The sequence below is a fragment of the Schistocerca cancellata genome, chromosome 9 (genome assembly GCF_023864275.1).
Source record: "Schistocerca cancellata isolate TAMUIC-IGC-003103 chromosome 9, iqSchCanc2.1, whole genome shotgun sequence".
Taxonomy (NCBI): Eukaryota; Metazoa; Arthropoda; class Insecta; order Orthoptera; family Acrididae; genus Schistocerca; species Schistocerca cancellata.
This window is the reverse complement of record NC_064634.1, coordinates 187707568-187734858: the sequence shown is the minus strand read 5'-3', so window position 1 is coordinate 187734858 and position 27291 is coordinate 187707568. Positions and strand designations below refer to the sequence as shown.

The 27291-nt window shown below is 38.3% G+C and overlaps 1 protein-coding gene across 1 annotated transcript in view; it reads right to left on the bottom strand.

The window, feature by feature from the left end:
- Positions 1-27291, bottom strand: part of LOC126100255 (dynein axonemal intermediate chain 7-like) — an 844976-nt gene that overhangs the window by 707601 nt on the left and 110084 nt on the right. Inside the window, exons 5-6 of the mRNA XM_049910840.1 lie at positions 21345-21479; positions 21185-21259 (exon numbers count right to left, since the gene is read on the bottom strand). Of these exons, the coding sequence (XP_049766797.1) occupies positions 21185-21259; positions 21345-21479 (210 nt within the window). The remainder of the gene's footprint in view (positions 1-21184; positions 21260-21344; positions 21480-27291) is intronic.

Genomic DNA, 27291 nt, shown 5'->3' with positions numbered 1-27291 from the left:
AGTTCTTAGATCAGTTATGCTGCTACAATGGCAGGTTATCAAGATTTAAGTGAATGTGAACATTGAGTTATAGTCAGCACACGAGCAATGGGACACAACATCTCCGAGGTAGTCATGAAGTGGAGATTTTGCCATAAGACAATTTCATGAGAGTACCGTGAATATCAAGAACACAGTAAAACATCAAATCTCTGACATTGCTGCAGCCAGAAGAAGATTCTGCAAAAACGGGACCAACAGCAACTGAAGAGAATCATTCAATGTGACCTAAGTGGAACCTTTCTGCAAATTGCTGCAAATTTCAATGCTGGTCCATCAACAAGTGTAAGCATGTGAACCATTCAACAAAACATCACTGATATGGGCTTTCTGAGCTGACACAAAGACCATGACTGCATGACACAAAGCTTCATGCCTTGCCTGGGTCCATCAACACCGACTTTGGACTGTTGATGACTGGTCAGACGAGTCTTGTTTCAAATTGTATAAAGTATATGGACATGTACAGGTATGAAGATAACCTCATGAATCCATGGACCCTGCATGTCAGCAGGGGACTGTTTAAGCTGGTGGAGGCTCTGTAATGGTGTGGGGCATGTGCAGTTGGAGTGATCTGGGACCTCTCATAAATCGAGATACGACATTTTGGCAGGTGACATGTATGTAAGCATCCTGTCTGATCACCTGCATCCATTCATGTCCATTATGAATTCCAATGGACTTGGGCAATTCCAGCAGGACAATACAACACCCCGAAGATCCAGTATTTCTTCAGAATGGCTCCAGGAATACTCTTCTGTGTTTAAAAACTTCTGCTGGCCATCAAACTCCCCAGACATGAACATTATTGAGCATATTTGGGATGCCTTCCAACATGCTGTTCAGAAGAAATCTCCACCCCCTCATACTCTCATGGATTTATGAACAGCCCTGCATGATTCAGGATTCATAGTATCAATTCCTCCAGCACTAGTTCAGACATTAGTCAAGTCCAAGCCACATCGTGTTGCAGCACTTCTGTGTGCTTGCAGGGGCCCTACATGATATTAGGCAAGTGTACCAGCTCCTTTCGCTCTTCAGAGTATATTGCAAAGGTGCAGTTAAAATGTCTAACTGTCTGAAGAGGTACCTCTAATATGAAAGCAAGTGAACTGCTATTATTATTCTTACTGCTTGCCTTTGTGCATTCTGTACTATCAATGCTTTCTTTCTTTCTCTCTTTCTTTCTAAGTGATGAGTTACCACAGAAAATTATTCCATAAGACATTATTAAATGGACATATGTAAAATATGTGAGGAGCTCGATATGTTTGTTTCCAATAACAGTAGTCCCTTAGGTGCATAACATGATGAAGGCTTAGAGTCGATCGTGTACAATGGAATATCCTTGAAATGGTTGTAGGTTTCAGGATGAAATCCCACGAGGCAGACAGTTTGGAGATGATGATGGAGGTGATAAAACAAGAAGTGGTGCAGAGAAGGCACTCAGTAATGGCCTAGCACTATTCATGTGTGGCCAGTGATGTGCTCATTGATCTTTGGAGAGATTGGTGTGCTCTGCAATGGGAGCACCATATTGAGACACTGTGGACGGTCAGAACTTGGCCACAGATTATTCCTGAAGGGTTGCTGCTGTGCTCAGCAGAGGGAGCTCTGTACTGAGAAACCAGTCAGTTATTGCTTAGCCATGTAGTGCCAGTGCTGGCAATGACACCTGTGGCAAGCCTCACACCACCAAGATGTGTGGCAGCCAATGGAGACTGGAGGGAAAGCAATCCCCCTGATTATGTATAGATTTGACTGTTTCCCTGTGATTGACAGAGTCCATGAAGTGAGCAGGTGAGGAAGGCAGCCATTCATGATACGCATCTGCATGAAGGGTAGTTAGGTTGTAGGCACTAGCCATACAATACTGTAGGACACTGCATAGAGTTATGATTAAAATTCTGGAACAGCCTATGGTCACTTGCTGGCTGCCCAAAACCAGTGCATGTCTGACACAAGTTACATTTTTTATGCGACCTTTTCCAACATTTCCTACCATACTACTGCTATGAAGCACCCTCTGGTATGCAACAATGGTGCAAAGCACTCTCTGGCATGTGACATTGGTAGGGTGCACCTTCTGTCATGCACAACTGGTATGCAGTGTCCTGTGCTACGCAACATTGGTACAAAGCAACATCTGTCATGCAGCTTTGGTAAGGAGCCCATTTTGCAATGTTTAATTGGTACAACACATCCTCTGCTACACAACATTGGTAAGAAGTACCCTCTGCCATGTAAATTGGCAAGAAGCACTCTCCTCCATGCAACACTGATACGAATGGTCGTCTGCCACATAAAATCAGTGAGATCCACCAGAAAAAGAATATGGCGTCCGGCACAGTTGTTTATAGTGAGAAAGTGAACAAAAGTTATAGTTGTGTGGTGAAAAACGGAACATACGTAAATTATAACGGTGAAATAGTGAAGCTAAATGAACGTGTATCAAGCCTGCAATTAATTGTAGATGTACTAAGGCGGGACATTGCGCATTTAGAAAATGAAAATGCCGAACTGAAAAAAGCGCGTAATATCCCGATCGCCAAAGCAAGTAAACCACGGAACTGGGAGCACAGGACTAGCATGGTCACGGAAGAAAGAAGCGAAAAGGTGATAAATACAACGAATGGAACGAACCGCAGCAATACAAGCAGTTTCAGTGTCCTACCTACAATAAACGAGTGCTCTGAAGTGGATATAGGCCTAAAGGCAGAAACAACAAGGCAACATATGTTTACTAGGCCAAAAAGGGTAGGTCGTGTGAAACCCAGTGACTGTAGTATTACTGTGGTAACAAAAAACCGTTTTCATGCACTAGATTCAGATATAAATGTGGAATCCACGGAAAACTGTGACGACAACAACACCCCGAATCTATATAGTGACAAGCACATGAGCAGAAACTTTCGCAATAAACGTGAAGACAAACTCAAAGTGAAAATATTCTCTGATAGCCATGGACGTGAGATCGCAAAAATACTACGTTACAGTCATTGTATACAAGCAACTAGTATTGTCAAACCAGGTGCACCCATCCAAGAACTCGTTAGAAACATAGAAACTGAAAATGATCGTCATATTGTCGTCATAGCTGGAGCCAATAATGTATATAAAAACGACCTCCACAGTGCAACACGAAACCTTAAGGCAATACTAAATTCAACAAGAGAGAAATCAGTTTTTGTAGTCGGAATACCACATAGGCATGACCTTTCGGAATGGTCATGTGTGAACGTGGAAATCATAAAAGCAAACAGGCAATACTCAAAGATTTGCAGGGCCTACCAAAACGCATATTTTATAAGTATGGACTCCTTGCAAAGAGACTGTTACACGAAACATGGCATGCACCTTAATAACAGAGGCAAGAAGATTCTGTGCCAAAACATCAGCATGATACTGAAAGCATCTGACAACCAAGAAGTAATTGCTGCTCTTCCAGTTCCTTGCTTGACGCAAGCAGAGCCTGAAGAAATGGTTACTTCTATTGCAGCAGTAGAAGTAGAGGTGGAAGCAGCAGTTGTACCTACACACATAACAAATGCTGTAGCAGCAGTACCTACCACACTTCATCTACAGGATTCAACAGCAGCAGAAGATGAAGCAACATCCAAATCTCCACTGTCATCAGTTGCCACAACAATGCCTACAGCAGCAGCAGCAGTACCTACCACACTTCACCAGCAAGATTCAACAGCAGCAGAAGAAGAAGCAACCACCTTATCTCCTCAGTCACCAGATGCCACAAGAGTGCCTCCAGACACCATAACAGCAGTTCCATCAAATCCTGTAGTAGCAGCTTCATCTACAATATCATCACAAGGAGGGAAGAGTAGGCATACAACAGTAGATGTGCTACCACTCCAAGTGAACAATTTTTTAGTAAAAGGCAACAGGAGGCAGAAATCCAAAAGATAAGCCCTGAAAAACGTTTGAAAACCAATCACCATAGTGTTCAGTGTGTAAGCAATAAGAGCATGGATCTTAAAATATGTTACCTTAACGTTCAAGGACTGAAAGATAAAGAACTTATCATAAATGAGTTTGGTCTTGATAACCAGTTTGATATTTTTTGTCTGAGTGAACACTGGGCTAATGAGAATGAACTTGCAGTTGCCAAATTTGACAATTTTAGTATAGTAAATAGCTACTGTAGGAAAGAGCACATTAGAGGTGGTGTGGCAATTTATTCCAACCAGTCACTCAATTGTACAATAACCAAACTAGACCTAAATTCCTTGTGTGATGAACAGCACTTTGAAGTTACGGGTATAATCATTAATAGTCATAAGCTAATAGTAGTATCCATGTACAGATCACCAAAGGGAAGCATTAACATATTTTTAGAAAAAATGGACATGCTATTGAGTGAATTAAGTAATATTAAATGGCTACATTATGATATTGCAATAGGAGGTGATTTGAATGCTGATTTTGATGTTAGTAAATGTAAGGGTAGTGTTGCAGATCTGGAAAACTTACTAAGACAATACAATTTATATCATGTTAATAACAGGCCCACAAGAAACAAAGCATGTTTAGATAACATCTTTGTAAACTTCAAGACCACTGAAAACACATGCGAAGTTGTAGTGTTCCCATTCTCTGACCATGACTCCGTATCTCTAAATTATGCAAGTAAAATTCCCCTCAATAGGAGCAATGCAAACAGACCTGTCCCAACAGTTGTGATTACCAGACCCATAACTGAGGATAAAATTAACACATTTTGTAATTCCCTTGCTGACAGAGACTGGTTTGGCCATTGTAGTGTCAATGGACATTACACATCAAGTAATGACCTGCCAGCCAAAATAATATTTGATAGATTTTTTAATGCATTCTTGACCCTATTTAACCATAGTATTCCCATAAAGAAAATCAAAATAATGGACAACAGCCACAAATCCAGATCTCAAAACAGACAAAATATATGGTACAATAAACAGCTGACAGATCTAAAGAAACAAGTTTTGTTACTGTACAACATATACAATAGTATGAAGTCTGACTGTGCCAAATCAGCCTATGTGGAATGCAGGAATGAATACAAAAAAGCCATCCTGCAAGCCAAAAAAACCTACAATGCCAACAGCATACATAATTCCACCAATAAATGCAAAACCGCTTGGAAAGTAATTAACAGTGCTGCCAGAGATACTAAAAAAGACAAAATTAATATCCCACCACAAACACTCAATGAGTTTTTTATTAATTCAGTGAAAGAAATAGGAGACACAATTATCAAACCAGACATTAGTCCATCAGAGTTACTCTCCCAAAATTGGGGTAGACAGTCACCAAATACAAGCATGGTAACCTTCTCCAAAGTATCGCCTAGATATGTACAAGGGGTCATAAAACAACTGAAATCATCTGATAGCTTAGATATATATGGCATATCATGCAACCTGCTAAAAAAAGTGTGTGATTGCATTCTGTACCCTCTAACCCATTGCATAAACAAGTGCTTACTTGAGGGATATTTTCCTGATGAGTTAAAACTGTCTAGGATCGTCCCAGTATACAAAAAGGGAGATAAAGACTCTCCATCTAGCTACAGGCCTATTTCAATAGTACCCGCTTTCTCCAAGGTAATAGAATGCATCATGTACCAACAATTGTCATCTCACTTTGACCACCTAGGAATAATTAATGCTACACAATACGGGTTTAGGCAGAATCTGTCGACCATTGATGCAATCAACACGGTAGTCAGTTACATCCTCAAAGTTTTTGAGAACAAAGGCTTTGCTCAGGTCTCATTCTGTGACCTAAGCAAGGCCTTCGACTGTGTTGAGCACATGCCACTACTAGAGAAACTAGAATTCTACGGCATCAAAGAAAACAGTCTCAGACTATTAAAAGCTTATCTCAACAACCGTAAACAGGTAGTTTGTGTTGGTAAGGAAATGTCAAACATAGAAAATGTTAAAGTAGGTGTGCCTCAGGGATCTGTACTGGGGCCCTTCCTGTTTCTGATAATGATCAATGACCTCCCCTCGTTTATTAGATCCACCACTGTATTGTATGCAGATGATACGACTTTTCTCCATAGCAGTAACAATCTTAATGACCTTAAAACCTGTGCTGAAAATACACTCACTCATGCAGCATATTGGTTCAGAGCAAATGGTTTCCTGCTAAATGAAAATAAAACTCAGCAGATAATCTTCCCTCTAAGAGAAAAGCCACTATCTGATGACCCTAGTTCTGTTAAATTCCTGGGAGTTTATTTAGACGAAAAGTTAACCTGGAGCCAACATGTAAACTATATTAGTAGTAAACTATCTAGAGTAATTTATTTATTAAGACAACTCAGAAATTGTGTACCTGAAACATACATCAGATCATCTTATTTTGCATTTTTCCAGAGTATAATATCCTATGGCATTATTTTGTGGGGTAACTGTAGTCATATACATGACATCCTATTATTGCAGAAGAAAGCCATTAGGATAATTACAAACTCTTCACACAAGGCTCACTGCAAACCCTTATTTACTAAACAAAAAATTATGACTGTAATAAACCTCTATATATACAATGTCTTAATCTTTACGAAGAAGAACCTACAAGATGTGAAACGTAGAGAAAATGTACATTGTTACAACACAAGAAGCATCAAACACATATACACGCCTTACCACAGACTATCAAAATCAATAAATAGCTATGAAGTCACAGGACACAAGCTATTTAATAAGCTGCCACATGCCATACAGGATCTTCCTGAACATACATTCAAAGAAAGACTGCATGAATGGTTTATTGCCCACCCGTTCTATGATATCAATGAATTCTTCAACTGTAAAATGCAGTAATCCAACAGATGACCCACTGTACATTTATTGTAATATAAACTAAAATATTTCAGTAGTCAATACCTTATCACACTGTATTATAAATTGTAACTTCATTTGACGTTGTCAATTGCTGTAATGGCCTAAAGACAATAAAATCATTATTATTGTTATTATTATATTATTGGTATGAAGCACACTCTGCAATGTAACACTGCCACAAAGAATCCTCTACAACACGACAATTGTACAATGCACCCTCTGCCTTGTAATATTGGTAAGAAGTACCTACTGCTATGCAACGCTGGTACAAAGCGCTGTCTGCCACGCAAAATTGTTAGGATTCACCCACTGCCACACAATATTGGCACAAAGCACCTTCTGCCATACAACATTGGTACGAAGCACCTGCTGCTAAGCAACAATGGCACAGATCATCCTCTGCCATATAACATAGGTACAATGTACCCCCCACCATGCAGCTTTGGCACATAGCAATGTAACATTAATATGAAGCAACCTCTGCCACATGACCTCAGTACAAAACACCCTTTGTCATGCAACACTGATGTGAAGCATACTCTGGTACATGAGAGTATTACGAAGAACCTTATGGTATCTAATATTGATGAGAAGCATCACCTCACAAGACTGGTATGCAGCAGCATCTGCCACCCGTAACATTGGTACAAAGCAATCTCCACCACGAAACATTGTTACACAGCATCATCTGCAAGGCAACAACTGTTTGTAAAACCATCAATTTGCAAAATTTAAGTTTTTTGAAGAGAGTAATATGATCTATGCAAACACCTTGGATAGGTCACAAAAATATGAACAAGCAATATTTTATTTCTTAAGGCATTTCATATTTTAGAGTGATGTTTTAATTGCATTCTTAGTTAAGCAACCCTTCTGGACTCCAAGCTCTGATGTGCTAAGTAAATTGTTTTTATTTAAACATGCGACTACTCTTGAGTAGATTACTTTTTCAAATACACTCCTGGAAATGGAAAAAAGAACACATTGACACCGGTGTGTCAGACCCACCATACTTGCTCCGGACACTGCGAGAGGGCTGTACAAGCAATGATCACACGCACGGCACAGCGGACACACCAGGAACCGCGGTGTTGGCCGTCGAATGGCGCTAGCTGCGCAGCATTTGTGCACCGCCGCCGTCAGTGTCAGCCAGTTTGCCGTGGCATACGGAGCTCCATCGCAGTCTTTAACACTGGTAGCATGCCGCGACAGCGTGGACGTGAACCATATGTGCAGTTGACGGACTTTGAGCGAGGGCGTATAGTGGGCATGCGGGAGGCCGGGTGGACGTACCGCCGAATTGCTCAACACGTGGGGCGTGAGGTCTCCACAGTACATCGATGTTGTCGCCAGTGGTCGGCGGAAGGTGCACGTGCCCGTCGACCTGGGACCGGACCGCAGCGACGCACGGATGCACGCCAAGACCGTAGGATCCTACGCAGTGCCGTAGGGGACCGCACCGCCACTTCCCAGCAAATTAGGGACACTGTTGCTCCTGGGGTATCGGCGACGACCATTCGCAACCGTCTCCATGAAGCTGGGCTACGGTCCCGCACACCGTTAGGCCGTCTTCCGCTCACGCCCCAACATCGTGCAGTCCGCCTTCAGTGGTGTCGCGGCAGGCGTGAATGGAGGGACGAATGGAGACGTATCGTCTTCACCGATGAGAGTCGCTTCTGCCTTGGTGCCAATTATGGTCGTATGCGTGTTTGGCGCCGTGCAGGTGAGCGCCACAATCAGGACTGCATACGACCGAGGCACACAGGGCCAACACCCGGCATCATGGTGTGGGGAGCGATCTCCTACACTGGCCGTACACCACTGGTGATCGTCGAGGGGACACTGAATAGTGCACGGTACATCCAAACCGTCATCGAACCCATCGTTCTACCATTCCTAGACCGGCAAGGGGACTTGCTGTTCCAACAGGACAATGCACGTCCGCATGTATCCCGTGCCACCCAACGTGCTCTAGAAGGTGTAAGTCAACTACCCTGGCCAGCAAGATCTCCGCATCTGTCCCCCATTGAGCATGTTTGGGACTGGATGAAGCGTCGTCTCACGCGGTCTGCACGTCCAGCACGAACGCTGGTCCAACTGAGGCGCCAGGTGGAAATGGCATGGCAAGCCGTTCCACAGAACTACATCCAGCATCTCTACGATCGTCTCCATGGGAGAATAGCAGCGTGCATTGCTGCGAAAGGTGGATATACACTGTACTAGTGCCGACATTGTGCATGCTCTGTTGCCTGTGTCTATGTGCCTGTGGTTCTGTCAGTGTGATCATGTGATGTATCTGACCTCAGGAATGTGTCAATAAAGTTTCCCCTTCCTGGGACAATGAATTCACGGTGTTCTTATTTCAATTTCCAGGAGTGTATTTTGGCTAAAGATATTAGTATGGAAACTGGGCAATAGTTATTTCACTCTTTCTTTACCAAGATGCCTTTTCACAGTATTACACAAATTATCAAGTGTATTTAAGTCTTCTGGATTACCAGGCTATTGAATCACATTAATGTTGTTTTCCCCATGAACTGCTTTAGAAATGCGACATCGGGTCAGATCATGTTGAAATTTTTCTCCATCAGCTGCAAAGGTTTGTAGGAATGGCACAATCCTGATCTGAGGGTTTCAATGTATTTGGTTGAATTCATCCTGCCATCAACTGGAACTAGTACCCCGGGGCCACTTGCAGTGAAGAAACCCAAAAATATTTTTTGGGAGAGAATTTTACAATCTGTTTAATATATTCAGCTCTCAATGCCTCATGTATGTTTTGTCAGACAACACTTGCTCTGTATCCTTGAACGAAAAAATGTGACACATCACTGAAAATTACACATTTCCAGTCCTTGAACGTCCAAGATTTAGATATTTGGTACCACGCCAATTGTTTTTTCTTTATACTATATGATAAAAATGGCTTCTTTATTGACTTTTGTTTCTTCTGCCCACAATCAAGAAGTCTACACCACACTGTTGAAGAGTCCATTTGAACCCCTGTAGCCAATAATCTCTCTGAAGGTCCTTACTTGTCTTTCTTTTAAGGATGAGTTCCACTGTTTCTAAGTTGAGTTTTGTCAGTCTTATGAGTGGTTTTTCGTTTATGTCCAAATATCCCTCTTCTCTTTAGAGACAATGAGGCAGTATCACTATATGCCCTAATAACTCTTGAAACACTAGGCTTTCCCACAGCAACAGCAGAGTAAATTTCTCTTACAATCATAGATGTATAATTGTGAAGAACAACTATTTTTGCCCATTTCTTAGGTAAAATGTATATTTTAACAGAAAAACAAAGTTTTCCTCTTGAGAACATAGAAACAAGACACACTGTTGCTACACACATATATACTTAAGTGGAGGGGGCCTACAATTGTTGTTCACAGTCAAGACAATAATAGTCCACCAAGAGTCAAACAGTTGGGTGGATAAAATTAGTTACAGCTAACCAACTTCAATTCCTTGTAAAATGTCAGCTTGTCCCAATTAGGTTGCACACTACTGTTTGTTAATTTGTCTGGAAAAACAGTCTATATCAGCAATACATCACAAACATTATGAGAGACATTAATTACTGAGTACAACAGTCCTTCAGAATTCTATCTGAGGTTCCATCAACACTATATGAACTAATTTCCAGGACTCTGGAAGGCATGATTTCAGCAATTGTATTGTTTACAAAATAACACAATAAATTGCTGAGAAATATTGAAGGTGCAATATTAATTTTCTTTAGCCCTTGCTGATTAGTTTTTAGCCTAAGCTCATAATCAAATCATCCACTAAGCTATGCAATACCATCCATTACAACAATCATGACTGTTTTTTTTATTAAATGCATCTTGAAAGTAGTGCAGGGCTGCACTTCATTGAGGTGAATGATTTACAGTGCATGATGTGATAATGAGCTTAGGCTCAAAACTAGCCATCAAGTAATCCAGAAAATTAATATTGCAACTTTAATAGTTCTTTGCAATTTATTGCTTAATTGTGTAACACCAAATGAGCTTCTGTTTTTCAGAACTTCTTTAATTCTGTTAATTTCAGTGAAAAGTGTTGTGTTACTTTTAGTTGCTTAAAATTTTGTGGAATGATATTTTTAACATATTCCCAACCTTCTTCAACTTAACCATTTAAATTTTGCTGATGCATGTAGTAAGTGACTATTAATATTATATGCAGCTTGTGAATTATCTGAAATAAAATTGTTATTCAATTTAACTGTGATTGTATCTTGCAGATTGACTGGCTGTCCTGTCTTCTGTTTCACAATATCACAAACAATTTTAGTCTTATCACCCATGGATATCTGTGAACATTTAATGATTTTCCATAAACATTACAGTATTTTTGTGTAATGCCAGTAATGTCAGATCTTGCCTTGTTCTGACAGGCATAAGACAATAGCTGATATTTGGTGTTCGATGCAAAGGGCAAACTAACATTCGTGTCAGCAGCTTGAAGACATGAGTATAATCTCAATTTATGCTTTGTAATAATTAATGAAAATAAATTATCACTCCAAAATTCACTGTTCATATTACAAGACTTCCCACACTTCCAACACCATCCAATCTTAATGGAAAAATGGACAAATATCTCACTCGTTTCATCCTTTCCATGACCTAGATTGAACTTCAGAAAAACAAAGTGGGATGTATTTGCTAAAAATTTGGACAAATGTCTTGGTTGGATTTCCCCAAAAGCAAAAAGCTATGAGAGGCTTGTTGGAGATATGATAACTACAGCAAAGAAGACAATTCCTAGGGGCTGCTGGAAACAATATATTCCTGGTTAGAATGAAACTACTAGTGGAGAACCTACTCCATAAGCTCAATACAGCCAGATGTATTAGGTGGACAGAGACTGTTGTTTCACTCAGTTTCCAAACATCAAGTAGTAAAGCATGGTCATTACTAAGGCATTTGGATGAAACAAAGTTAAATAAGGATCAGTCATATATCAGATAATAGGACTGCATCACATTTACTGTCCACATCAAGAGCACCAAGGGATAAAACTCATACAAGATACATCAGATGCAAACTTACATTGCTCAAAAATAAAATTAGTGAACAATCTGATTTCTCAAGAACTTTTTCTATACCTGAAATTTCTGCTGCTTTCATAACTCGAAAACCCAGAAAGGCACCAGGAAGTGGTGGAATCCACCCAGAATTTCTTCTGCATAGTGGGAACTAAGCAAAAAGATGGCTAGTGAATTTCTTCTCTGACATTATGATATCCAGTTCAGTCCCACAAAAAATGAAGCAGCCAAAAATCATAGCAATAGCAACACTCAAGACTGGTAAGCACCAGACCAGGCTAAGAAGTATTTCCCGATTGCACTACTAAGCACTATTTATAAGTTCCTTGAAATAATTCTATACAATTGGATTAATCCAGTATAATCTTTCTTGACCTTCCTATTGGACAAGCTGAATACCGACAGGCCAGACCTGCACTGATCAAGTCTTATGTTATCAACATTTATTGAAGCAGGATACCAAATGGAGCAGAGAACATCATTTGCTTTCATTGATCTAAGTGCAGCATATGACACAGTTTGCAGACATGGGCTGCATTGCTAGTTATTGCAACTTGTCCCATGCAAATGGACAACAAAACTAATTGACAACATGTTAACTGGAAGAACATTTACTGTAACTACAGAAAAAAAGACTAGCTACCCAAAATTATTAAATAATGGTTTATCACAGGGATTTGTCCTTGCTCCTCTTGTTTAATTTACTTATGTCTGATATCCCTCCAACACAGTCCAGGAAGTTTGGCCATGCAATTGACTTGGTGATAGCTACTGAACATAAAACTTTTGAAACAACTAAAGAAATCCTAAGTTCTGATCTAGACATCTTACGCCACTATTTCCATAAATGGAGGTTACAATCAAATTCAAATAAAACAGAAGTTTCATGTTTTCATCTGTCCAATAGATGGCAAACAGAACACTTGATGTCTATTTTGAAGGAGACAAACTTCGTCACAATATGCATTCAAAAAATGCCTTGGGATCATGTTAGATAGGACACTTTCTTTTAAGGAGCCCTAGATATGAACATCTGCTAAGCTCAAAACCAAAAACAACTTCCTCGATAAACTCTGTGGTTCTCATTGGGAATCATTAGTAGACACTTTCCAGGTATTAGCACTTGGATTGGTATACTCAGCAGTAGAGTAATGTGTACTTGTCTGGCTCAATAGTCCACATGTAAAAAAGATAGATGTACAACTTAACAAGGCCATGTACATTTTTAGTGGGTCAATACTACCTACTCCCACATACTGGCTACCTATCCTGAGCCACAGTCCACCTCCTGACATCAGATGGAAGAGCACACTACTGCATGAATACCAGAATATCGCTAATAACACTGACCTTCCAATAACGGATGACGAATTCCCTGCAGAGTGAAAAAGACTAAGCTCAAGACATCCCACTCTCTGATCACAGCCAGGACTCTCATGGCAACTCAATTCAATGTCATCAATGAATGGAAACACTGCTGGCAACAAAACTGCTCTCTACAATGCCAGAAGCTGCCTTGCATCCAGAAGAAACCCCTGGATTTGACCAGCCTCAGGCAATTTGTACTACCTTGAACCACATCCAAATGCATCATGGGGCAAATCTTCATCACCATCATGTGACTGTGGTGCAGAGTGACAGACAGTTGCTTATGTTATATCGAAATGTCCAGCATGTGCCTACAAATATCTTTTCAAAGATCTCCTCACAGTGATGAGTGATATTATAAAATGCGCAAAAGACCTTGAAACTTCTAAAGAAAGAGAGATTACTGCATAACAGGTGTAAAACACATTGTAGGGCTATAGATAGGGAGATGCTGAATGAAACATGTTTGGCTGTTAAGAGAGCAATGTGTGGTGCCTAACAGCCCCTCAGGTCAAAAAGCCAAATAATGGTGTATCACACTCAATGGTGTTATTCCCTACAACACAGGAAGAAGTCTATAATGCAGTCAGCAAACTGAGAAACAAAAACTCAGCTGGTCTGGATGAAGTCCCCATTTTTATAATTAAGGACTGTATCAAGAGCCTACTTCCACCTTTAGTTGATATTATAAATCAATCTTTCAAGCAGGGCTACTTTCCAGACTATTTAAAATATGCGAAATTACTACCTCTCTTCAAAAAAGGTGATGCAGGAATAATTGAAAATTATAGGCCAATTTCTCTACTATCAAGCTTTGCAAAAGTATTAGAAACTATTATGAAAGATAGGCTAATGAATTATTTAAATAAATACAACTTACTGTCTGTTGACCAGTTTGGATTTCGATCAGGGAAAAGCACAGAATCAGCAACAGCACACCTCACAAAACACATTCTAGAAGCATTAGATAAAGGGAACTACACAACTGGTATATTTCTTGATCTAACTAAAGCGTTTGATACAGTAGACCACAACATATTGTTAAATAAGTTAGATGAACTTGGAATAAGGGGACTTGTGAACAAATGGTTCCAGTCATACCTAAAAAAACAGAAGACAGATAACTGAAATCTCACATATTTCAAGTTGCTCAAACTATATTGTAAAGTATACTTCAGACCCAAATTATGTAAATATAGGTGTCCCACAGGGTAGTGTCCTTGGCCCAGTACTATTCCTCATTTACATAAACAGCTTCCCACAGAGCATCAAGCATGGACAAACAATATTGTTTGCAGATGACTCAAATGTTCTAATCAGTGACAAATCACCAGATGCACTAAAAGAAAAAGCCAAACAAACACTAAACAGTGTACGTGAGTGGGCATCCAATAATAAACTAACACTAAATCTTAAAAAAACAAATGTTGTTAACTTCTATGTCTGCAAAAACCACACTATAACAACTTTAAGTTAAACAATGAAACTATAGAATGTGTAGACTACACAAAATTTCTTGGCATGCATGTTGACAGTCAGTTAAAGTGGGAAGAACATATTAAAATACTTAGTAACAGAATCGCTACAGCATGCTATGCTCTGAGAATTCTGACTGCAGTTTGTGATACTACATGTGTCAGATCTGTATATTTTTCTTATATCCACTCTGTTATTACCTATGGAATAATATTTTGGGGAGTCAACACTAAAAATATTCAAATAGTTTTCAAATTACAGAAAAGAGCAATTCGTATAATAACCAAGAGTGGCAGTAGGGCTCACTGCCTTGAACACTTTCAAAAGCTGGAAATCCTTACTGTCCCCTGTGAATACATTTTTCAAAGTGTTATGAATGTAAAAAAAAATATTGACTGCTATATGAAAAATTCTTTAGTACACAGCTATGAAACTAGAAACCAATACAATCTGCATCTAGATAGGAAAAATAAAGTTAAAACTCAGCAGAGCTTGTTGTACAATGCTGTTAAATTATATAATAAATTACCCCAAAAAATAAAAGATATTGACACAATCGGACAGTTCAAAACAAAACTAAAATTTTTTTTATTAAATAAAAGTTATTACGCAGTAATGGACTATCTGAATTAAAACATGTAGTGTAATTAAAGTAGCTTGCATTGTAATACATGAGGAAATAATTATAATATGAAATCAAAATTGTACAGTACTATAAGAAAATTACAAATTACACAAGGATATAAAACTAATTTAAGATACCTCAAAAATGTGTGTAAATACAAATTTTATGTGTATAATTGTAGGTATATTGTATTGTATATGATTTTGCTGACGAAATCCACACAATGTAAATTGTTACATGGATTAATAAAGAAATCAATCAATCAATCAATGACAATCACAGCAGAATATTATCAACTGGCATTTCACAAAATCCAAAGAAATTAGAAATTTGGTTGTATGTAAAGGCTATTAGTGGCACCAAAATTAGTATCCTATCCCTAGTGAATGATACAAGAACTGAAACTGAGGGTAATAAGCAAAAGCTGAAATGCTAAACTACTTTTTCAAATGTTCCTCTGCAATGCAAAACCCAAGAGAATTTCAGCAATTCAATCCTTGGACCACAGAAAAGGATGAATGCAACAAGCTTTAGTGTCAGCAGTGTTGAGAAATTGCTGAAATCGTTAAAAGTTAACAAAGCTCCAGGCCCTGATGGAATCCCTGTCAGATTCTATACTGAATTTGTGGCTGAGTTGGCCCCTCTTACCTATAATTTGTTGCAGGTCCCTCGGACAAAGAACCATGCCCAGTTCTTGGAAAAAGGGGCAGGTCACACATGTCTGTGAGAAGGGTAGTAGAAGTGATGCACAACACTACAGTCCAATAGCCTTGAAATCAGATTTTTTTAGAATCTTAGAACATATTCTGAGCTTAAATATAATGAAGTATCTTGAACAGAGTGACCTCCTCAATGCCAACCAACATGGATTTTGAAAACATCGAACATTTGAAACCCAACTCCCACCTTTCTCACACAGCATATTGAAAGCTTTGGATCTAGGCAGCCAGTTAGATGCAGTGTTTCTTGATTTCCATACAGTATTTGACTCAGTACCACATAGAGTAAATATGGAAAAAGGTGTAGTTGCAGCATACCAGTAATTTACTTATTATTTATTTATCGCATGGCAATACATATACAAAGATTACAAAGTCAAAGCACCATCATATGGGGTATCAAGTGAAATTTGTGACTGGATTGAGGACCTTTTGGTAGGGAGGACACAGAATATTATCTTGGATGGATTCTCATATGTAGAAATAACTTCAGGTGCGCCCCAGGCAAATGTATTGGGACCCTGTTCACGTTGTATATTAATGACTTTTAAGACAATATTAATAGTAAAATCAGGCTTTCTACAGATGATGCAGTTATCAATAATGAAGTACTATCTGAGAGATGCTTCATAAATATTCAGTCAGATCCTGACAAGGTTTCTATGTGATGTAGACATCGACAACTTGCTTTAAATGTTCATAAATGTAAAAACTGTGCACTTCACAAAATGAAAAAAATGTAGTACCCTATGATTATAATATCAATGAGTCACTGTTGGAATTGACCAACTCATACAAATACCTGGGTGTAATGCTTTGTTGGGATATGAAATGGAACTATCACACAGGTTCAGTCATGGGTGAAGCAGGTGTAAACTTCCGTTTATTGGTAGAATACTGGAGAAGTACAAGCAGTCCACAAAAGAGATTGCTTAAAAATCACTTATGTGACCCATCCTAGAATATTGCTCAAGTGTGTGGGACCCATACCCGATAGAACTAACAGGCGATATTGAACATATACAGAGAAGGGCAGCACAAATGGTTACAGGTTAGTATAATCCACAGAAGAGTGTCACATAAATACTGAAGGAACTGGAATGGCAGAATCTTAAATTTAGATATCCTGAGAATATCTATTAACAAAGTTTCAAGAATTGGCTTTAAATGATCTCGGTATTGGTATATAACATAGGGTGTACGGTGTCCAAACAATGTTCGGCAGTAGCAGATCTACTTGGCTGTTGTAATCATGTGTGCCATTTATGCTCAGTACATCGGTCCTCCACGGTCCCAATAGTCTGATCAACATATGCCATGCCACAGCTACGAGGAGATATTGGCATGCATGTCCAGCTATTGGGGCAGTGTTGTTAAAGAGGCTGTTGAGATTAAATTAGCAAGCAACCTTGTAAACAGGGATGGTGGATTTTGTTTAAACTCTGCTTGGAATCCTGCTCTCTCCCTTGTCAAAAAACAGAGGGACAGAGTCAATGTTACCTCACCTGCTAGCTCGTAGTCTTTCACTGTCAATACCTTTGACTTTGGTCATCTTTGGTGACACTAGTGTTCAGTGTGTGTGTGTGTGTGTGTGTGTGTGTGTGTGTGTGTGTGTGTGTTATCTTTCCTGAATTACTCCAAGAACCGAGGTTTCAAATTTGACTGTTCATCGCCCGTCCGTTGCAGTTTGTGCCTTGAAAATGGTGGGGTGTACTCCCACCGAAATATCAGCAGTCATTGTAAATATTACCTGGTTAAATTCCCATAAGTTGTTTGAAAATTGCATACACCAGCAGAAACTCAGATCTCACCTCGTTTACCTCTATGGGGGGGGGGGGGGCATGGGAGGGGGAATGTATCAGTGTTTAGGAAAATTGGATAAACTTTGTAGCTGTAGAGTTAGACTGTAAAGTGCTTTGTTGTTTTTATTGAGGTGTCGTGATGACATTTGCCGAGGTTGTGCACCATATTAATTCTCCTGTTACCAATTGCATCAAGCAACATGCTGGCTTGGCTCTTGTGCTTGAAAGGATTTCTTTTACTCGTCGACATTTGGATTCTGTTTCAAAAGAACTGTTTCATTTCCATTTAATGTTTGTTTCAAAACTGATTTCGCTTGGGATTGGTTGGACGGGCATGAACTCAAGCTGATAGGGAATACAATTCTGTTACTGGCTGCTATTTGGCAAAGTTTGAACATTTTCATCGCTTAGAGTCTGATTTTATATCTCGATGTTCTGTGATGAATCTCACAGAGAAATCTTTTGATTATGCAACCTTACCCATGCTAGGGAAGGGTTTAAATTTGACTCCCACACCAAAGAATTTGCCAGTAGTTGATTTTATTAGTTCAGAAAAGGCAGTTTGCAAACTACCTCCTGACACTGCAGAGAAGGTTAGGAGGGATGCATGTCATTTGTTGACTAGGGCTCGTCCACTCAAGAGTAATATAACAGCAGCAGAGAGGGCTGCTTTATGCTCTCTCAAAGTTGATCCTGACATCGTTATTTTACCTGTGGATAAGGACAATGAAACCATTGTGTTAAACAAACAGGATTATGTACAAAACATGCAACATTTATTATCTGATTCAGCGTATCACAGGATCCATGCTAACCTGGAGAGAAAGATCAACAGCCTCCTGAAGAAATTGGTTTGTCGCAGGGCACTATCAAGAGTCTTAACACCTGTAGTACTGTTTCCCCTACGTTATATGGCCTTCTGAAGGTACACAAGGAAGGGGTTCCTTTCCAATCTATAGTGAGTAATATCAGCGCTCTGACATATTGTATAGCCAAGCATCTTGCTTCTCTGTTGAGTCCACAAGTTCATCGGTGTGAACATTATACCAGGAACTCATCAGATTTCTTATGTCATTCCGAGGGAATTCGGTTGAATGACTGGTATTTTAGTAAGTTTTGATGTGGTCTCTCTCTTCATTCGTGTTCCTCTGCGTGATTGGTTGTGGTTAATTGCAGTTAGGTTTGGTGCTGAATTAACTAATCTCTTTTGGCATGTGCTGAAATCCACCTACTTTTTATTCAACGACCAGCATTACGAGCAGACAGATGGGGCTGCAATGGGTAGTCCGTTGTCTCTTGTGGTCGCAAATTTGTTTATGGAAGACTTCAATGAATGTGCATTGGAGTTGGTGCCTTTGAAACCCACCTGTTTCTTCAGATATGCTGATGATGCTTTTTTGTTTGGCCTCATGGTAGGGAGAATTTGAATGCCTTTTAGAACAATTGAACTCAATCCACCTGAACATTCATTTTATGATGGAGGTGGATGTTTTGGTTAGAAGGAAGGTTGATGGATTATTTGAACATGCAGTTTACAGGAAACATACTCATACCGACTTGTATTTACTGGCTAATAGTTGTCACCATCCAGCTCAGTGTGAAGGGGTACTTCATACCTTGGTACATAGGGCACTTTACTTTCCATAAAGGATATTAATTGGAAGGAAAAGAGATTATCCACTGCCAGAGAGTAGGTGCCAAGTGCAGTTGTGTAAGCATACAGTGTAGCAGCTTCCTACCTTTACTGCTGAAATCAGCATTCCTGGCTCACCTTGCTTGAAGGCAGAATTTAATTTTAACTTGTTCCTTCAATGTCTTTATCATTCCCAGTCTTGTGGATGTGTAACAAGTACAGTGAAAGTTTCATTAGTTCCTTGTAACAATAATATGAATCATTTATCTCAAAACATTTTATCTCAACAATTGAAAGCTCTTTTCATATTTCACTTGGCATCGTCCTTTATACAGTTGGCACTGAGTAGGTATATTTAATGGGTTGATAATTGCTTGAATAATTGGAAAAATTGATTGGAAAGAATAGCTGAAAAGAAATTTGCTGGTAATTTATAAATCTGAGCACAATCTTGGGTGAACTTTAACTGATACCAATATCAACAGACCTTTAGTATCATTACATTCACGGTCAATATATATTATTTACATTACATACTGCTGCTTCTGCTTCCAGTTGTGTGTGGCACCAAATAATCACTGCAACCATTGGCATTATTGATCTTCACATTAATTCCATAATGTTTAGTCCTGATTGTGACAAAGTTGATGCAGGAACACTCCTGTGGATACTGCGTAAATTATTCTTGTCTGCACTGAACCTCTTGATGCAGAATCATGGCAGCGAATGAAATGATAAACAGATAGGAGTTCATCTCATAACTGTGTGAATAAATATTCCTTTTCTAATAATTTCTTATAACACTTTTAATGAATGGTTAAAATAAACATTTTTCAATGCTGGTACAACAGATCCAAGCATACTTCCATATGCTATCACTTCCCAAAACAAAAGGGTGAAGATACATGAATTAATAAATTGAAGAGTGTATTTCTTACTTTGTTTCATACAGGTATTTAATGATGTATGAAAACATTATCCTTGCCACAGAACAAGTTGTTAATTTACTTTTGGTGGTGTCTATGACTCACTCAGTTTACTTATAACTTATATATAAGAAAAGAAAAGCATGAAAAAACAATAAGATTCAATATAGAACATATAAATGTGTGGCTAAAAAAGGGATGTTGACATTTCATGTTAATTAAAGGCTATATTTCACAACAACCAGGAACTACAGCTGGTGCAGCAAACTAATGCTATGTCCCAGCAACACATAGAAACAGCATAGCATATTTCTGTGAACACAGTATGGTCATAAGTGTGTTTCTTGCTGCCTGCAAAAGAGTCAGTCAGTTGAAAGGTAGGAAGGTCTCCTGGGACAGAAAGGATTTACCGCTTAGACATTAAACAGGTCACCAATGGGAGATTTTTGGTAATTTTTATTTTGTATTCTATATGTTTATAATGAACCATTTAACACCAATAATATGTTTGTTAATTTACACGTCACCCACATATTATTTGGGTAATAAGTGAACAAAGAGGAAAGTGAGATCAAACCCAGTGTTAATAATAATTCAGCAGTGGATGCAGATGCACTGCTAATTTTTTGCCCCATCACTTTATAAATTATATGTGACATATTAAAACATTTTTGCCTTATGTGATACAATACCTCTTTCCAGTGTTCTACTTGGCGACCACTGACACCAGTAGGCATGTCTATCAGTTCTTCAAGTTTATTAAGGAGCTGAAACATGAATTCCAAATTTTATATAAGGAAGCAACATAATTATAAATGAGCATGGTACAGTAATTTTAGGCATTTTACTTACAGCAAGAATGATGTCTGTCTTCTTGACAACAGTTTCTATGTCATCATCTTCCTGCTTCCACAAATAAAGGAATGTATTCATTTGTGGGACATTAGCAGGATCTGGTAGACCATCACATTTCATGTACTGCTCCCACTATAAATACAAGCATGAAGCACAATGGGTGACAATAATTTATTTTATTTGTTTAGTGCTACAGACATAGTTGGAACCTTACCCCAGAGATGATTTCCATTATTAAACTTAAAAAGTAACACAACCTCTATTTTACTTATAAAATGACACAAAAATATTCCAAAAATGAAGACAGAGTGGAGATGTGGTTCTGGCAGAAGTAAAGCTGTGAGGATGGGTCAGGAATATGCTTGAATAGCTGGATAGCTTGGATCAGTAGAGTGGCTAGCACACTGGATTTGCATTCAAGAGGTTGAAACACATGTCCAGCCATCCAGATTTAGGTTTTCTGTGCTTTCCCTATATCATTCCATGCAAATAATGGGATAGCCCTGTGAAAGGGCATGGCTGATTTCCTTGCCCATTCTTGACACGATCTAAGGTTGTGCTGTCTCTAATGAACTTCATGTCAACAGGATGTTAAACCCAATCTCCATACCCTCCTTAAGTCAGTAGAGCACCTTCCCATGAAAGGAAATATCCCAGGTTCAAGTCCTGGTCTAGCACAAAGTTTTAATCTGCCTGGAAATTCCATAAAAATATTTAGTTTAAAACATGATACAAGCTTGAGAAAGAAAGGAGATGAAAAGAAAATTATTACAGATAATATTATTTAAAGTATGAAAGATGGAAGGAACATATAATGTCCACATAAGGGAGACAAACTTGATGACAATATTATAGAAAGAGAAGAGGAAGCAGGTTGAGAGGAGATGGGAGATACGACACTGTGAGACAGCAAGCAGAGCACTGAAAGATATAAGTAGAAACAAGACACCCAGAGTAGACAGCATATCCACTGAATTATTGAGATCTTTGGGAAAGCCAGACATGTCAGAACTATTCCACTTGGGATGCAAGATGTATGAGAGGCAAAATACCCTAAGGCCTCAAGAAGAACATAATAACATTGGTTCTGAAGAATGCAGGTGCTGACAGGTATGAATACAGAATATTGCAAAAACTAGTAGAAACTGACCTCAAGGAAGATTAGTTTGATTTCCAGGAAAATGTAGTAACACATGTGGCCTTGTTGACTTTATGATTTACCTTAGAAGACAGATTAAAAAATGCAAACCTACATTTGTAGGAGCCACAGATTTAGAGAAAGCTTTTGAAAATGTTGACTCAAATACACTCTTCGAAATTTTGAAGGTAGAAAGAATAAAATACATGGAGCAAAAGCTCATATATAGCTTGTACTGAAACCAAATTGCCATTATAAGAGTCAAAGGATATGAAAGGAAAGATATAGTTGAGAGCAGGGCTGCAACCTATCCCCTTATGTTTTTCAATCTGTACAGTGAGAGAGCAGTAAAGGAAGCCAAGGAGAAATTTGGAAAGGGAATTAAAATAAATACACAGGGAGTAGAAATAAATACACTGAGATTTTCCAGTGACATTGTAATTCTGTCAAAGATGGCTAAGGACATGGAACAGCAGTTGAATGAAATGGGTAATGCCTTGAAAAGAAGTTATGAGTATCAATGAATTTAAAACAAAAGTAATGGAACATAGTCAAATTAAATCAGACTACGTTGACAGAATTAAATTAGGAAATGAGACACTAAAAGAAGTACATGGGTTTTACTATTTTGTCATCAAAATAACTGATGATGACCCCAGTAGAGATGAAATAAAATGCAGACTGGCAATAGCAGGAACAAGTTTCTGAAAAAGAGAAATATATTAACATCCGATTCAAATGGAAGTTTGGGAAGTCTTTTCTGAAGGTACTTGTCTGTAAGGTAGGTTTGTATGGAAGGGAAATGCGATAACAAATGGTTTAGACAAGAAGAGAATAGAAGCTTTTGAAATGAGGCACTACAGAATAATGCTGAAGATTAATCGGGTAGACTGAATAACTGATGAGGAAGTACTAAATCAAAATGGGAAAAAATAAATTTATGGTACAACTTGATTACAGGAAAGCATCAACTGACAGTACACAGAATAAGCAATTTGGTAGTTTGCAACACCAACAGTATGTAAAGTATCTGTTTCTGAAATTACACATAACTGTTGGAAATGGGACAAGGATTTGTGCAGGCAATCTATTCCACTCTCTATGTGCCCTGTTAATAAAGAAACAATTTCCTATTTCAGTTCTCTGAACCCTGTCTCTAATTTAGTGTCAAGATTTTCTTCTTTTCTGCTGTAATTTTACCTAGGCTCATTCACCTAGTATTCCAGTTGAAGTACTTACCCAGCTAAAACTATATAAAATAACAGTATGAATGTTTCACTCTGTGTACTTGACCAGGACTTCAAATGGAAGCTTGCCTTTTGTGAGGAATGCTCTTATCAGCTGAGCTATCCAGGCATGAATCACAACCTGTCATTTATTTTTGTCATTACCTATCCTATGTCCCAAATTTTACTAAAGTTTTCCTATTTATCTGCCTATCTGGAGGACAGAACATTTCAAGAAAATGGCTTAGTTATAGCTTAGGAGATTGTTTCCAGAACAAACCTGTCACTCTGCAGTGGCATTTCAAAACTTTCTGACAAGATTAAAACTTTGTGGCAGCCTGATGTTTGAACATGGAATCTAGCCTTTCCCTGAATTGAGCCCCAGGCTGGGAAACAATTTTAATCTGCCAGAAAATTTCATACAAAACAACATTGCCATCAGTGTAAAACTACACAATTTTAATGCAAGCAAATGTTGCATTTGAGCAATTAAAAAGAGAGTTTGATAGTATTATAGTGGTGATGCATCAACATCAATTGAACAGCTTTCAAGCTTATAGTTCACTGGCAATGTCTTAAGAAGAAACATCAATGCTCTAAAGAATGAAAATCAGGAACTCAATTCATAGAAAAAATCAAGCAAAATGATTCAAATCAAAAATGATAAAACATACAACTGGAAAGAAGTGAGACAAAAAGGGTAATGCTTTAGCCACAAAAATGCCACCAAACTTTCTAAAAGTAAATACATTTATGGATAAAAACAAATATCACATATTACATTCAAATTACTGTGATAAGGACTACACAAGTGATTGTAAATTTGCAAAAATTAATATGCAGAAAATGAACAGTAATTTTGGAAAAAATTATAATAAGAAACAGACATCAATTAAATAGCATAGTGCATCCTTCCTAATAGATTGGTACTAGCAGAAAACTGTCTAGCATTTTCCAAGAGAAAAATCAAGGCATTGAGTTACCAACTGGTGAAATCTGGAGGAAGAACTAAAAAATATGTAGCATTTTATTTTACAATGAGAGCATTTCACAATGCTGAACTAGTTTTGACCAATCAGTGTTCATCTTCAGACTAAAGGTGCAGTGTAAAGCAGGTCTAATTATTGACAATTCAATGGGGACCACTTGCAACACATACTATTCAGTCTGAAGATGATTAGTGGCTGGTCAAGACTGATTTTGACTGTGTGAAATAATCATGTAATTACATCATGAAAAATTATAATAAAGCATCATAATCATCTTCGTCTCCAGTTTCCAGCTGCTGGCTGCATATGTTTAGAACATAAGCCTCCCCATCTTTTCATGTTCTCTCACTAAATTTTCTCTCTACTCTGTCCCAGTCTTCTCCTTTCATCACCACACATTCCTTCACTTCAACAATCCACCTGTCTCTCAGTTTTACTGTAGGTCTCTTGCCTCCTATTGTCATTACATGGGCCTGTGTTGATATCTTGCCATCTCTCATTCTTTTAACATGCCCATGTAATCTTAATCTTGTCTCTTCTACAGCCTCTTGCATGGATATCTCTTTTGCTGTTTCTCTCACCATCTCATTCTATACTCTACACATTCTAGTTAAGTCCTATTGTAGTGATTCGAGAATTTCTGTGTAAATTCTAGAACCACACGATATTCTAAATACAAGTGTGGGGTGGTAAAATCATCTTGACTCAGCCTTGGTAGAGGCAAGATGTATTTTCAGATTCATTTTAAGAAAGTCATGGTCGTCAAGCCAACTTTCTTTTAACTGTAACTCAATTTGTTTCTAATGTTTGACAGTACGAGGTACCTGCGGAAAGTTGCATATGTATGTTGAAAGTGTGAATTATGTTGTGTATTAAAGTCAAATACATCGTTAACTGATGAAAATGAAAGTTTGTATGTCTACTTGCACACTTTAAGACGTTGCAAAACATTAGAACGTGGCGAACTGTGTGAAAGGACTGAGAAAACAGGAATTATAAGTCAAAAACGATGAAAGAAGCTGTTGTGTGTTGCCATAGCAATCAAACATAAGAAGACAAGGAAATTACTCCAATATATTAGAATATGTTTAAGTATCCAATGGAGCAAAATCTGAAGAGAATGACTGTGAAGAAATTAAAACCTCACAATGATAAAAATAGTAAAGATTTCGATGTATTTATCTAAGAAGAAGTATGCATAGAACACTTCAACCAAGAAGATCCAGAGCGGCGAGCATACAGCTCTCACACACATTGGGGGAACACAGATGCGGAAACCAATCTACAGCTGATGCCGCTGGCATGAGCTGCTGTTCACCGGTGCTGACCTGCCTCCACATCCACTAACCTATGCTTTATTTATTTATTTATTTATTATTTGTCCCGTGGATCAAATCAGTACAATGGCTTGTACAACTGATATGGGATAAGTCAATACAAATATACAGTTTACAGGAGTCTAAAATAGTAAACAAGAATACAGAGGAAAGATTATTTTACATTACCTACAAAATTATGTTACTTAAAGTTACAGCTTTACAGAGAATTGTTACATGATGTGACAAAACTGACTTAACAACATTCAGCTTTGATACTTTGTTACTTTATCATGCACTAAGACAATTTTGATTCCAAATATTCCTGGATGGTATAAAAGCATTCTTTTAATAAAAGAGATTTCACTGTCTGTTTGAATTTATTTATTTCTTGGATTTCTTGTATAAAAGTTGGAAGATGATTATATAATTTTATTCCCATGCACTTGACACCATCACTGTACAGTTTTGTTGAGTGGGGAAGTATTCTTAGAGAGGTTTTTGATCTTGTGTCATAATCGTGGTAGTCCATATTTTTGCTAATTTTGTTGATACTTTTTTTGGTAAAGAATAATAATTCTAATATGTATTGGCATGGGAGGGGCAGAATATTTAGTTTCTTGAATAATGGTTTACTACTGTCTCTTTGTTTTTTGAACAAAATGCTACGAGAATTTTACACTGGGTGGGCATGGAACAAAACTTCATTACTTGTCATGGGCATCACCAGCAATGGATCCCGAGGAATAAACAAGTTTTCAAACTCCAACAATAGCTACTCCATTTGTACTCTTTCTGCTCCCTTTAGATGCTACAACTTCTTAAGTAATGCATTCTTAGCCATGGCCTATGGCTGCCCATAGATTATACGCACTGTACAACAAACCTCTTCCTCCTCCTCCAGAATGTCCAAATTTGCTACTAACATCTCCTTCACGAATTTCTTCTCTTCAGTGCCAAAATTATCCACATTCACGGGCACTACTTTCTCACCATCTCTCTCCTGCATTCATACAACACTCCTTTTAACAAAACAACTCATTGAACCTAATGTTTCATTCCCTTCCAGTGACTCTATTACACACAACATATTGACAGTGAAGTTCTGCTCTGCACTCACTCAAAGCGACTTTCTGATGCCACCTGGCACAGAATCATGTGAATTAACACTTGGCGTATTGGCATACAGTTTAATACTATAGACACACCTCATGACAGTTCTACACTGGTGACAAATTCCCATAAGATGATGTTTGGTTTGTTTGGCTTGTGGGG